Below are 14859 nucleotides of genomic sequence, written 5' to 3' on the forward strand. Positions count from 1 at the left end.
GCTGAATTTGAATGTGATGGGAGTTCTGGTCAAATGTTCCACATCTTCTAGTGTCCTTTCTGATGGCAATTGAAATGCTGTTTGCAAGATATGTGCATATCTTCCGAACTGTCAGGGTGGTTAAGCACTGGAACAAATTGTCTAACCTGTTCTTAAAAGTCTACAGTGATGGAGATTCCACAGCCTTCCTGGACAAACACCTGTCAGGGATGGACTAGATAATGCTTAGTCCTGCGATGAGTGCCGGGGACTGGACTGGCTGACCTCTCGAGGGCTCTTCCAGTCTTATATTTCTATGTCTCTGTGTAGGAGACAGAACTGTTTTCAGAGATCATTGCTAAAGTGCAGCCTGGAAAGGATGCTTTAGCTAACTTGGCTTATTCAAAGGCTTGCTGATGACGTGTGGTACCTAGTAACCAGCAAGTGTCTCCTAGCGACATGTTCTCCTCCTTAGCAACTGCTCAGCTTCTCCTGGCAATTGCAGCCCTTTGGTCCCTAAACTGTTGCCCCCTCCCACAGGGGTTCTGTGGCACTCTCTGCACAGCAACTCGAGCCGATTTACAGGAAATAGGATTTGCCGCTAATCTGCAGACATCAAAAGCGAGAGACAGAATCAAAAATCTTGGTCTCGAAGTAGTTCCAGATCATTTAAAAACATATATGTTAATAAAATGCATTCAGGATTATTATGAATATTATGGAGCTGGATTTAAAGATGGGATTATGTGTTAGATCCACAAATGCAATTTAATACAAGTAGGTGAATTTTTAAATCATTTTTCTGTTGTAGGAAATGGTTGACGTCTCCGCAACCTTTATAGATGGTTACATTGGGCTAAGGATCCATTAGAAAGCTTCTTTGCTTAGCTGAGTGGTTTGTTCTGGTTTCACATGGTGCAAACATTTGGAGTTTTATTATCTAGTATACTACTACTCCTGCGATACTATACTCTGCCTTTTAGTTAAAAAACTGGAACGCCTCCATTTTCACCTGGAAACTGAAAATGCACCATTGTTCAATGTTTAAACGTTACAGTGTTTGCTTATTATTTTATCAAAACCTGGTTTTCAGAAACGGCTGCTGTAATGTATTGACCAAAGCTTCGTTGCAAGTGAAATCCTTTATTACTGGCTATTAGCAAAATGTATATTTCAGTTTTGATTGCAATTGTTCTACTTTCAGTGTATTTGGGTTTTTACTGGAAAAGAGAGAGGCTGAGTGTGCTGCTGGGATAAAATCCAAAGATTTGAGATGGGATTTTGAACAGTTTTTATTAAATCAAAATGAAACCAAAAATTCTGTGAAACAACAACTAGATGCAGATGAAAGAGTCACTCTTTTTATTATACAGCCTCATAGTGAAGGGCCTACCTAATATGGGATAATGTGGGCATTGCAATTGTCACGTAGGTAGCTATTTTCTTATTTAATTTCTTAATTATCCCCATTTTCCATCACCAAACCCCCCCCCAAAACAAAAAACAAACAAACGAAACAAAAAGCCACGACCATCGCAATCAACACATTGATTTGGGGGTGATTTTTGGTTAGAGCTATTGGAGCATTAAGAGAAGTTGATCACCAAGCTGATGATTTTTTTTCAATTAAACTTAATTAGTCACATTAAACTGATAGCACTGATCTCGTGGGCCCGATTTGTTAAATACGGATGGCGGAGTAGGATGGACAGAATCAGTATTTGGACACTAAAGTTGGCAATCTGGGAACCGTAAATGAGCATTATGTGTTACATTGATAATGTAGATGTGGAAATGAGGGGTTTCAATGGAGTATACAGGGGCTCCTGTTGGAAAGTCAGGCTCTCTGCTGTTTTTTGATGGCTCTCATTTAAATTAGAAATGTATTGAGCACAGCAAGATGAGTTTATTTTCCTACAAATGAGTTGTATGTTTTATGTTATTTTCACTTGGCTTCCCGCTTAATATTGTTTCCAACATTATAAGAAAGTCTCTTCTCACACACTCGTTAAAACTTTCATCACCTACATCACGTTTCATTGATATTTGTCTATTTCTAGTTAGTGCCATGAAAAAGGTGCTTTTGTCTAAAATTTGGAGTAATCAATATCTATTTTCTTTAGAGCTGGCTTTGCAAATGGCTAAATGGACCATGGTCTCTTCTAGTAACAACAGTTGTTAAGACTCTCTCCCTTCAGCCCCCTGCCTACGTCTCTGGTATAGTTGTGTGTTCTCATTAATCTGCAAATGGGCTTTAGTAGATAGCCTATGAAGCAATGGTCTTGCAACCTGACACTCAAGAGACCTTTTCATTGGAGACATTTCCACTCCCCGGATGTCTCTTGTCCGTCATGTGCCCAGGCTCGGAAATGGCTGGAAGAAATCCTGTTCTTATTTCGCTGCTTTTCATCTGCATTCTGTAGACCCCTGCCTCACTTTCCTTGTGTTGCTTACAGTGGTGAGCTGGATGAGTGTGCCTGGGCAGCCGCTGGCCCGGGTTTTGAGCAGCTAGAAGAAGACCAGGGGGCTGCTCCCAAAGGCCCTTTGCTACAGGTACAAGAATGCTTCTAATTCTTGCAGTTCAGGTTGCTAACCATCCTCTCCAGAAACACAGCAAGTACTTGCAGGTTGAAGGATGATGCCTGTGGAGACATAATGCTTTGGTTTCTGCTCAGGGGCAGACTCTGGCAGTTCTTTTCTGCAGGCTGTGGGATAAGTAGCTGAAGCAGTTGAGCCACTATTGCAGAAATTGTCTGTTAGAGCCACTGACTCTGCTCCTCCTCCATCCTTGCTCCAATCCCTGCCACAACCACTCCCTCTTTGTCCAGGGAAAGGTAGCTTTCCCTATGGAGTTGTGCCCTGAGATGCGCAAAGGGTGTAAAGCTCTTGCAAGGTCCTCCTGCCCCTTTTCTGTGGAGCGGAGCCCATACCAATTCCGCTGTGTTCAGGACCTTCGTCGGCAGGATTTGCCTCCGGGTACATATTTAGGGTTTGGTTTTGGAACAATAGAAGAAATATAAATACACGTTCACAGAGCAAGGAACAATGATAGCGCTGACCCACTCCCCTGCAATCTTGAACTTGCTTTGGGAAAGAAAATCTAGAAAGCCCTAGAAGTTGAGTGAGTTTCAATTGCTTTAGATAGAGCAGCTCAGCAGTAAAGTTAGAAAGTTGGACGCAGAAGACCCAGAGGACAGTGAGTACACGAAATACCAACGTAAAGCTGGGGATTCAGGATTGTGACCTATTTAGTTACTTTATTAATGGATGCTAACAGTATGGCAGCTAGACACAGTGAAAATAAAAAGTTTGAAAACTACAGATCTGGGAGAGAGACACTGTCTGGGTGCTGAATTCAGATAAATAGAATGTTTCTCCTTATAAAACACTGGAGGCTCTCCACCTTGCCCCACTCAAAAAAAAAAGTTCATCATTCAGGAGTGCTGGAACAATTTGTATAGTGGGGGTGGTGAGAGCCACTGAACTAAACTCTAAACCCTGCATGCGATTGAAACGACTTCAAGCCAGGGGTGCGGCCACACCCCAAGCACCTCTAGCACCCCACACCCCAAGCACCCCAGCCCCGTAGCATCATTAAAGGATAGCGTTTTATGCACAGTGCTGTGTTCTGGATGCTGTAGACTGCCAGTGTATACTTTATGCTCATCTTATTGTATTAGTCTTTCCCTACAGTATTTATAGTATACAGTAGTATATAGTATAGCAGACAGTGTTTAAAAAAAAATTGAAAAGGAAAATACCACAACCTCCAAGAAGAGTCTTTGCTCTAAAATGAGTGAACCGGATAAAAGGAGCTTACAGCTGATACGTTGATCTACAGACCACCTCTGTCCCCCCCCCCCACCAGATACAGGGGAACTTGTTAACATAGTCTAGAAATAAGAACTTTCAGTTTGCTACTAAAACTGCATTGAAATCCAACCCTTGCGTAGAAAGGATTGTTTTTCTGTTTCGCTTTTTGTAATGGAATGGGATGTTTGCCTTTAGCGCTGTCTGTCTGTTTGTTTTGTGAAGGTGGAAGAGGAGAAAGCTGGAGCTGCCAGAACGGAAGCTGAAGGTACAGTGTATAATGCAGAATGGCATGGAATTATTGTAACCAGAAAGTGGCAATGAAATGTCTGATGAGAAAAAACCCCACATATATACTCACTCTTTTGAATTCTTATTCGATAGAAACAAACAAGTGATTCTTCTGTGCGAGGGGCCTGCTTTCTGCGGTCTTTTACTAGCTTATAGGAAAGTATCCTATAAGATCAATACAGCAGCGATGTTGTTGTCAGTTATGCCCAGATATGAGAGGCCGGTAGTTACGCAGCACTTAATCTTGCTGATTAAGTAAGCCATGCTGTGAAATAAGAATTTCTCCTTCAGCTGAAGGAGACACGGAGAAGTAAAAAGGCTTTTTCTCAGCTACCTTGTTTTTTAATCTGGAAAATAACTGGCTACATAAAATGCATTTTAATTTAACATCTTAGGAGGTAATGTTTTGGTAACAAAAATTAGAGTGGGACTTGGTTTGTAAGACTCAGTGGGCCAAGGTAATTCCTGGCATCACCCCGCTGAGTTCAGTGGCGTTACCTGAGGGAGGATTTGATCCATTGCCCTATTACTTTTTTGAGAATTTTTTTTTAAACTGCCGAGTGTGCATTCTTGCAACTGCATTGGATAGAACATTACAATTCAGCAGCAACACTGCCGTTCAGCAGGGGCGTGTCTTTTCTCTGACTGAAGTTCATAAGCCCCGATGTACTGCATAAGTTCACAGAAGCCTTGCATTAAGAGCTTCATAGGCATCTGCATTTAAGTGCAATTTCCCCCAAGGATAGTCTCAAAATAATTCTCCTAAACCCTCCTTCAACACAAAAGCAACAGCAATCTGAATTCAAACCAGTAGCAATTAGCCAGGACATGAATTATGGGCTAGATTCTCTGCTCCACTTAGTCCCCTTTGCATTGCTCTGGCAGCACATATGGGAGGGAATTTGGCCTTGTCTCCCCTGCTAAGGATTCCAACAGCACAGGGGCATCTTCACTGGGAGCGGAGCTGGAATAGCGCCTGCAGATACCCTGGCACAGGGGTTGTATCAGGGACAGGCTGAGACAGGAAACAGGCATGACTAACGTGTACTGTGCTCTTACGCTCCTGGCAGACAGTCCTTTGAGCACTGTTGCCAGAGGATGCGGATTAGAGCAGCCCCCACGCTGCTCTATCCTGCCCTGAGGCTGGTCAGAGAATCAGTGATCTGTAACCAGTTCTGTGATGCCTCCAGTCCTGTGGAAACTCAGTGCAGTGGAGAATATGGCTCTATATTTGTAGTGATTTACAGTTCCTTTTAAAATAAAATACCATGTGGATAATTCTTAGAGCCTGGTGCCTGGTTTCATCATTGCCCATTATTCCCCGACGCTCTTTTGCCTGGTGGGAGAGCAGAAGAGCATTGTGTTGGCAGATGATTGTAGATGGCCACTGCACATTGTATGAAAAGACCACAGAACAGAAAAGTGAGATCAGCGTTCTGGTCTGGGCTGTGATGGTACTCCGGTTCACAACACTGGATTCCAGCAGAAGACAAATAGAATGATGCGAGTCACAGCCCAACCTCACAGAAAATGCTTTGTGTCCAAGACCAGGGTTGGAGCCTTCTCTCTCCAGCATTTTCCTGCCAGCGCAACAAGAGCATGGAGAGAGAAAAGAGTGTATGTTCCAAACAAAGTTTTCAAAAGTGTTCATTAATTCCAGGTGCCTCAGTTTTTGGGTGTCCGCTTTGAAGCACCTAGGGTGTGATTTTCAAAGTGCTGAGTACCCCCTTCTGCTGCTGTAGCCAATGGTAGCAGCAGGCCCCTGGGAGTCTTGAGGTGGGCTGCCAAAAATAGAGACACTTAGAATGTATAGACGTTTTGGAACATTTGACCCTTAATGCTTCTTTTAATCTTTGGGTCCCTACTTATCTGTAATACAGATTCATTTCAGCTGCATGGGAATAGGGATCATGAATGTCTGCCCTTCAGACTGACCCAATTCATATTCCACTAGGACTTGTGCTATGGAGACTGCTTGTTTTGTAATCTGGGCAATTGATGAATGAGAGACGTTAGATCTGGAAAGGCCTTAAAGTGAAAACAGTGGGCTTTGAGCAGGGAGAGGAAGTGAAGCAGTGGAAAGGGTTAATTGCCCTTTCCCGTCTCGAGACCATTGCTTGGCTCAGACAGGAGATGTATTTGATGGTGACAGTCTAGTTCCTCAGCGGACATTTGCCGTTGCAATTTTGTCATGACTGTCAGTCTCTGTTTAGATGAGACTCAGTAGCGAAATAACACCGGGCGCTGAAAATCAGGACGGAGGCCCGTTAGTAAAGTTGTGTGTAACCCACACACCTCCTGGGTGTGGTGTTCTGTCATCTCTAGCAGTGCTGAGACCACTTAGAGAGAGAGATGAAGGAGTCTGCGCTACAGCCTTAGCTAAGAGGCAAATGTCTTTTAGCTCATGCCGTCGAGGCTCATGCATTTAGCTCCAGAGGTCCCAGGTTCGACCCCGCCCGCCGGTGTTACATGTGTAAGGGAAGCCTGTATGGCACTTGCCAGCTCCGTTCCTGACTCTAACCAGTGCTGTTAGTTTTCGCCCTTGTGAGCACTAAAACAAAAATCATCACCAAAGCTGTATTTCTCTTGTAAAGAAACCGCTCATCTGGAAATAACACAACACTGTCTCACCTGATTCTGTGTTTCTTGTTGCAGCTTCAGACGCCCTGTCCTTTGCTTGAAGCGCCTAGGCTCCTAGCAGCATGTCCAAGCAAACCAGAGACGTTGAGTTAGATCACCTGGTGCATGACCAGCCGCTTGACCGCAGGAGCTCCTCCCCTTCCTTCCAAGGCACAGTAGAGCAGCTACCCAATGTTCCCAGCTACCGATTCTCCACCGCCTCCCACATCCCAGTCCTCATCTCCAAAAAGCAAAAGTCTGGTGTGGTGAACCCCAGTTTTTTGAATGAGGAATGGTCCCCTTCTCATCCTTTAGGTAGTATAGAGGATGGCTTTTCTGATGTGCTTGCACGGCTTTGGGCATGGGCTTTCATCTGTGTGTGTCCTTTCGGGTGCTCTTGTTTTTAAAAAAACCCATGTTCCATATTGCAACATAGTGACACATGTTATTTTTATAATGGAATAATTTTGTGTTAATGTCACTGAATTATAATTACTGTATTGTCAAGTTCGCCCAACAAGGAACGTTAAAAAATGTTTGGGTTGCAAAAAAACCCCCCACCAAAACAACAACAACAAAAACCCCTCACAACAAAAACCCACCACTCCCTTTCTCACTGCTCAAAAGCAAATCCACAGTTAAAGGATTAAATCTCCAATACGCATACACTTTCTGTCGCTAACACACCCACATACACGCTCAGCGAGAACAAAAGAATGGGAAGGGGGACTCTTGCTATAAGCAGTTTAGTCCATAAGCGTTAACCTTGCTTTTGTGGCTCTGTTTCACAACGAAAGCGCCAGGTTCTGCCATTCTGATGTCAAACATTAGCATCCTTCACAAATAGCCCCACAGAAACGAATGGATCTACTTTTGGCAGATGTGATAGAATGACATTGACACTCACCTCTCTGCATGAGTACGGGTGGCAGAACCTGCCTCTTAATGGCCTTTTAAGGCTCAGTAGTGTGTGTTGTGTGACATTTCTTGTGTTTTGCTTGCCTTGTCTCTTCTAGCTGAATATCTTCTCTGGTAAACAATGTAAAGGTTTGAATGGGTTTGTTTGTGTATGTGACTCTCTCTCCGGTGCTTTTTGGGTGACAATCATCCTTGGGCAGAAAGCCACACACTGAGCATAAGTGGTGCATGGCCCTCTACACACGAGGCTGAATTTTCACCTTTTGTAAATAAAATTGGCAAGGACTTGCTGGCTGTGATTTTAGATATCCGGATGAGGAGAGGGTTGCCCCCTCTGAGACACATACAAATGGCCACTGGCCACTCCCCAAACAAGAAAAAGGGTCTTAGCATGACTGATGAGCCTTGGGTCTGTCCCACTTCCAGGAGCTCTCGAGGGAGCCGCAAGCTCCCCCATCCTGCTGATGAACTCAGGTCCCATCCTGCTTCCGAGTCCCCAGTGCTGAGAAGAGCCACGGCTGTTTTGGCAGGTGAAGGCCTGGCATGCAGAGTGGGACCGGGTGCTGGATGTGCTCCTAACTGTAACGTGTGTGGCTGGTTGTTTTGAGATTCCTGCTGGATTGATGCGAGAACCTTCAAGTTATTATTTAAATAATGTCTTATTTTGTGTAAAAGCAGGCAGTCACGCAATTTGAAATCAACAGTACGGATCGGAACTCTAACAACGTAATTCTGATGTAATACCCCTTAGGAAACTTTATGGATGTGTGTATGTAGGAGTTGAGGGATTTTACTTAGGGATAGCTAGCTGGCAGCTTTTGATGTTGATAATATGAGTCACTTCACCATATTTTCCCCCATACAACTGCAATCTGTTCAGGATATTTACAAGACAACAGCAGTCTCAAGCTATGAGAGCACAAGAGAAGCATCTTGATCATCTCATGTTGTGGTGCTTAATGAGCCAGATCTTCAGCTGATGTAGGTGACTGAAGTCAATTAAGACATGCTGATTTATACCAACTGAGCATCTGGCTTGGTTTCCCCCCCTTTCCGGATGGACTTTAACTTTGAATTTTGTGATTTTGTCAGTTTCTTTCCAAGCTGAATGGTACGATATGTGCTTTCGATATACAGAAATATATAAGGCCCGGAGACAGCTTAGATTGACGTCAGTGGCAACGGTTTGACTAATTTTGACTTTGAGCAAAAACACTGGTCCCAAGTGATTCCAGAGAGATTTTTGCCCCTTAATGTAGCCCTTTTCCTTTTCTGATTCCTTTTGTGTTTTTTCTCTCCAAGAGCCATCATCCAGTAGATATCCCACTGTAAACATCAAGGATGTCGACGCCGAAAGCAGCTCTGCAGGGGTGCAAAAACACGACCTCCGTCTGTCCCCGCCCTCCCGGAATAATTCCCACACTCTCACGGTACCAGGCGTGCCTGTGGCTCCGAAGAGGTATGGTTCTGGAAAATGCCTCAAATGCTTTGGGTTCTGCCCGGCTTTAGCTCTAGGGAACATCATACCCTGACAAGCAGACCTTTAACAGTTACCTAGGGTTGTCTTGAAGCCATTCTCTTCAAGTCTGCCCACAAATGTGGCACCTGTTGTTCCACGCTTGGGAGATTGCAGGCGGCTACAGATACCAAGACAAAAATCTTTGTTAAGGAGGTTTCAGTGTAGCGGTCTATTTTCCAGCTACCGTTTGACACGGAGCTGGAGGGGGGTCTCCATATACAAACGTCATATGATCTAGACTGTGAAATTAGAGCGCTTACCTGAGGAGAGCAAAGGTCAGTCAGTGACAAAGTAGGTCACTTAGCATCAGAGAGGAAGGTGGTAGGAAACAGATTAGAAAACCAATGTTCAGTGGTGCACCACTGTGAAACTATGTGCCAAAAAAGAGATGATGGGCGACTGGAAAAGTTAGGATAGTTTTGGTGCCTAGTTTGAAAAGTGCAAACTTAATTCTGCATTTTGAGTACTCAAATCTGTGCTGTGTGCCTGAAGCTTTAACTTCACCAGAACAAGGATTTTTGGAGATGAATTTCCTTAGATTTTTTTTTTAAAATGGTTGCAATGTTTTCTGTTCCTGCAAACTGTAGCAGGTCCACAAGTTGGGACAACCAAACCAGTAGACCTTAGGAGGTCTGGGGGAAATGCCCCTTTAGTCTGCTGGTCACCGAGCCTCCTGCTAACCACTCTCATCACCCACCATCTTGTGTCCTGATGCTTCTGGTCTCATATGGTCTGCAAAATGGGAGCTCCAGTCCTGAGAATCTCTGTAGATCCTCAGGATCAGGGCCTCCTGTAGTGACGAGGAGATGTGCAGGAGGGGGTCCCTCCTGTCAACTTGCTAGTGTGGGAAGGACTGGGGCTGTCCTCCAAAGGGCCACAGGGAAGGGGGGGAATGTGGACGGAAGAAGGATTCGAGGTCAGCAGTACTGCCGGTGGTTCTGGGGCATGAGGAACCCTTCCCTGTTCTCCTGGCTGCTCTTCAAGGCCCTGCGTAATCTTGTTTTTTTTATTCGAGACTGGAGCTGGGCAAAGAGTGGAAAAAATGATTTGCGAACTTGTCAGTGTCTGACGTGATTCAGTCTGACCCGTTCCAAATCTTTTTGTCTGCTTTTCTATGAACATCGTGTCTGGGTTCCCTCTGCACAAATGCGCGTGGGGCATACAAATAGGGATATTTGCCTGCGCACTGGGAAACAAATGCATTGTTGAGTGTTTGAGCATGTTTGGACGGCGAGGACTCACCCAGCCTCTCCCTGGATCCATGTGTTTGGAATGAGAGTGTTCAGAGGTAGGGAGAGACAACGGGTGTGTTTTAGAATCACAGAAACTAACTAAGGGCTTGTCTACATGGGGAAATTTATGTCACTTTGGAAGTGGTTTAGGCCAAACCAGAAAAAGGCACTCTCATTCCAGAGGAAGTGTGTCCACCTGCGGAATTATACCAGTATAATGATACCAGTATAGCTATGCCAGTAAAAGTTCCCCTTGTAGACAAGCCCTAAATAACTACAACATCAACATGAGTAATAGCGAGAAGCAGAACAGAGAGAAATCCTTTGCCTGGACTTCTTTTGAACATGTTCCAGCCTCAGGACCTACAGCAACATGCTGATGCCATGGACAGATCTTGAGGAGGGTGGAATAGCACCAGGTGCAACTCCCTTGTGGAACCTCCTCTACACTTGACACAGGGGCATGTGTATGGTCATGAAGGCTCCTGCTGGCATGATGTCAGAAGATTGCCGGCCGGGAGGGGGGCTGTGAGCCTCACCACCACTGTCAGGAAGAACTAGGATGCTATTGCTTGCTGGCCTCTCATCAGGGAACAGAAATTGAGTTGACCAGTCACACAGCTTGAACCCCAGATGTCCGTCAAGACTATTTGTTCCAAAATTACTAATGATGCCTGCATTTATAAAATGCCAGATCTGTTGTTGGATGATCCGTGGACAAAAAGAAGTATGAAATCTGAGTCCAGGTCTACACTTCAGACCCATTTCGGTATAACTACGTCCCTCGGGGTGTGAAAGATCTACACCCCTGAGCGGTGTAGTTATACTGACCTACCCCCATGCAGACAGCGCTATGTCAACAGGAGAGCGTCTCCCCTTCGACAGAGCTGCCACCTCTCAGGGAGGTGGAGAAACTACACCATCAGGAGAAGCTCTCCCAGCGGCGGAGTAGTGTCTTCACTAAAGCACTACAGGGGCTCAGCTGCCCCGCTGGAGCACTGTACGTGAAGACAAGCCCTAATAAATTGTTCACAATGAATAGATCCGAGGGCTCCAGATACATCAGGGCCAGATCCTCAGCAGGTGAAAACTGGCGTAGCTCCACTGGGGCATACAAATAGGGATATTTGCCTGCGCATTGGGAACCAAATGGATTGTTGCAGCAGTCTTCACTTCCTTGTTTGCTGGAGGATCGGAGTGGGACAGAACATCACAAGAGGCTGAGAGTTAAGATGCAACTTTCTCAGCCCTTCATTGAGACAGTCTATGACTCAACACCCCCTGCCTCCTTTCCTGAGGGCTGGGAGAACTGCAGCCCAGATCTCAGTCTGCTGGAAGGTAACTACCCCAACCCCAGATTTCCAGTCTCCCAAAGGATGCTCCACCAAAACCAGCCCTCATATTTCTAACCTAAAAAGCAGCAGAAAAAAACTTCTTTTTTCTTTAAAGAGGTGAAATTCCTTGTCTTTCTGCATCATATAGGACCAATATAAACCAAAAACAAAACACGTTTTCCCTTTGCAGATCACTTTTAAATATATTCTTGTCCTATCTTAATGGATCTTTTGTTTTCCAGGCCCCTAAGACCACCCACAACAAAAGAACAAAAATCACGGTAGTTGAGTTTACGGAATAGGTTTATCAGAATTGGAAATAAAATAGATTGAGAAGTATCAAGTGAAATGCCAAACTGCAAATAGCTGACAGCATTAAGAAGATCTATTGTTAAAAAGTCACTGGGTTTCACCACAGGGGGATTTTATTTAAAGGTTTTCCGGTAACAATGTGATCACAGCTGGAGAGCCGGTGACATTAATCTGACACTGAACAGCCTTAAGCTCAGCACGTGGTTAAAAAACCCAATAAAACAGATTAATAGAACCCCCTGTGCTGAGTGAGTGACTGGTGAGTGAAAGGATTTCATCTTTACCGGCGTCAGAATTATGCAGTGCTGCTTCTAGAGTTGGCAGACAATCGTTTCTACCTTTGTTAATTCCAGGGAGCTCTAATAAAAAGGACTTTAAAGCTGCAGTCAGTGGCAAGTTAAATGCACTGACCCAGATGAGTGTTTCACCTTTTGGAAAAATGAAAACGAGGGGTAAGAAAACGAGGGGCTTTTGAGACAGAAAAGCCATGTGTTTTACAGCCCCACTGGCGAGTATGTCAGCCTTTGGTTTGCTTAGTTGCTCACTGTCTTGTACAGTACGTCTGTTTTGGCTCTCTGTGTGCAGCTCCTATGTCATTAACAAAACCCTGTAGAGAAGGCTCTTCCCTGCCCACCCCCTTCAGTAACACAGACAGTTCTCCTTCCTTTTTCCTCTTGCTGCAGTGCCACAGCAGAGGAAACACTGAGATTAACCACAGAGGCAGACACGCAATTCAGAAGTTTCTAAACTCTTGTCTAAGCTAGGGAAACGACCTGTTGTAAGGACATCAGCAATGAGTGGTGTTGAACTAATGCTGAAAATGATTTGACTGCAAGTGTAGCCACAGACAAAGCACTTCCCATACCATTTCAGAAGCCATCAGTTTCTAAAACAGTGCTGAACCTGGTTTGTAGTTGGCTACAATTGCAGTTTAAACCAAATTCAGATCCCTTTTAGCTGCACCTGTTGCTGATATCCATTGTCAGCATGGAATATTAATATTCCTTGCTAACATTTGTTGTCAGCAACAGGGACTAGTATAAACAAGGCCTAATGCTGCAGGTGAGAGGTCCAGCTACTTCCATATATTTAAATCTGTTGCAAAACCTGGACTGTATTCCTGGTGCTTATATTTCAGATTCAAGGAACCTTCCTCCTAAGAATTCTTGAGCTGGCTTAATATGGCATCTTGTTATTAAAAGTGGACCGAGATGCAATATTTTGACCCAGTGTTCAATCATCCCCAAATCAGAAGCTTTAGGATCTGTGGTTTAGTTTTGGACTATTGTAAAGATAGGAGCCAGGCAGAAATTTCAGAATTGCATTCAGATTCTAAACCTCCACAAAGTTCAGGCATAATCAGATCCTGGGTTTTGGCTCAGACCCATCTGTTTTTATAGAGGTGGCTTTTAGGTATTTAGATTAGATATTTGTGTGTCCTGGAGTAGTCTTGGTTAGCATGTGCACACTAGAACCTTCATTTAAATTTTCTCTGTATAGCCCTTTCATCTATAGCAAGATACCTCATTGTGATGCTGACACCTAGTAGACAGAGGAGGAATAGACAGTACAGATCACTGTCCTGGATTGGTGGATCCCATATAAATACTGCCTAGCTAATGATCATTCCTTATCAGTGGTGTCTGTCAGTGATGTGAGAAAAATAACTTTTAAATCCACAGTGTGCATACAGTTTGGAGCATTTCAAGCTGCCTGCTATTTGAGTATTTATTAAAGGAGCAGACAGTATACTCGCAGGGTGTGATATATCTTGTTTGTGTGATTTTTCAGTTCAACTTTCTTAAGATGACCACTAGAGGTCCTGTGCCTATACTAGGATTCTAAGATGCAGTCAATCATCTTCTCTCGAACCTTTCATAGGCACAATATCACCCATTTTTGGAGGGGAAAATATACATCTAATTCATTTTAATAGAGGGAAAATCTATTAGAAGTGTTTTGCGTTCAACAATTTGCAGGTCATGCCCTGGGAAGAAAGCATCATAAAAGATGAAAACCATATTTCAGTTGTGCTACCACATTTTTGAGTCCTCATTCAAGGTTCCCAGGCCTCTTTATTTAGTCTCCAAGGAGTCCTGCACTGGTTTCTCTGCCGGGTAATAGATGTTCTATTGGAAGGAGTCTTGTATGTGTCAACAGTTATTTGCCTACAGGCCTGAGGAAGTTTATCTTAGCACTGGGTTGCTGGCTGTCTCTTGGAGAATTATGTGTTCATCTTCGAGTGATTGCTCAGGTGTATTCCACAGTAGGTGGGCATGATCGCCACGTGCACCGGTGCCGGAAGTTTTTTCCCTTAGCAGTACCCGTACGGGGGAGCACCGCTGCAACCCCTGGAGTGGCACCTCTATATCGCGCTATAAGGGGAGCTGCACACTCCCCCACCCTCAGTTCCTTCTTGCCGCCAGTGAAGGTAGTCAGAACTTCTGCTCCAGCTCTGCTGCAGCCTTTCCCAGTGTTCTCAGTAGTACCTCTCGTTAGTGTTAGAGTGGGCTTGGGGTATGCCCCGTGCCCCTGGCTTCAAGTCGTGTGGCTCCTGTCTCCGTTCCATGCCAAGGAGTGAGCTGCATGCTGAGTGTCTTCGCGGCTTGGGTGAAACTCACGTGAGTGAGCGCTGCAAGATCTGCAGGTCATTCAAGCCGCCGACTAAGAAGGAGAGGGACATCAGGAGGATTGGGCCAAAAGAAATCTGATGAGGTTCAAAAAGGATAAGTGCAGGGTCCTGCACTTAGGACGGAAGAATCCAATGCACCGCTACAGACTAGGGACCGAATGGCTAGGCAGCAGTTCTGTGGAAAAGGACCTAGGGGTGACAGTGGATGAGAAG

The 14859-nt window shown here is 44.7% G+C and overlaps 1 protein-coding gene across 3 annotated transcripts in view; it reads left to right on the forward strand.

Annotated features, from left to right (window-relative positions):
• The first annotated feature begins 521 nt into the window (after positions 1-521).
• CNGB1 (cyclic nucleotide gated channel subunit beta 1) overlaps positions 522-14859 on the forward strand; it is a 69410-nt gene continuing 55072 nt past the window's right edge. For all 3 annotated transcript variants that reach the window (XR_012641548.1, XM_074968488.1, XM_074968489.1), the window contains exons 1-5: positions 522-756; positions 2436-2532; positions 4015-4057; positions 6736-7014; positions 8920-9076. Coding sequence is in view for 2 of the 3 variants with exons in the window: in XM_074968488.1 (XP_074824589.1) it covers positions 6783-7014; positions 8920-9076 (389 nt within the window). In the remaining variant the exon portion in view is untranslated. The remainder of the gene's footprint in view (positions 757-2435; positions 2533-4014; positions 4058-6735; positions 7015-8919; positions 9077-14859) is intronic.

This window comes from Natator depressus, chromosome 12, assembly GCF_965152275.1.
Source record: "Natator depressus isolate rNatDep1 chromosome 12, rNatDep2.hap1, whole genome shotgun sequence".
In the NCBI taxonomy this organism is placed as follows: domain Eukaryota; kingdom Metazoa; phylum Chordata; order Testudines; family Cheloniidae; genus Natator; species Natator depressus.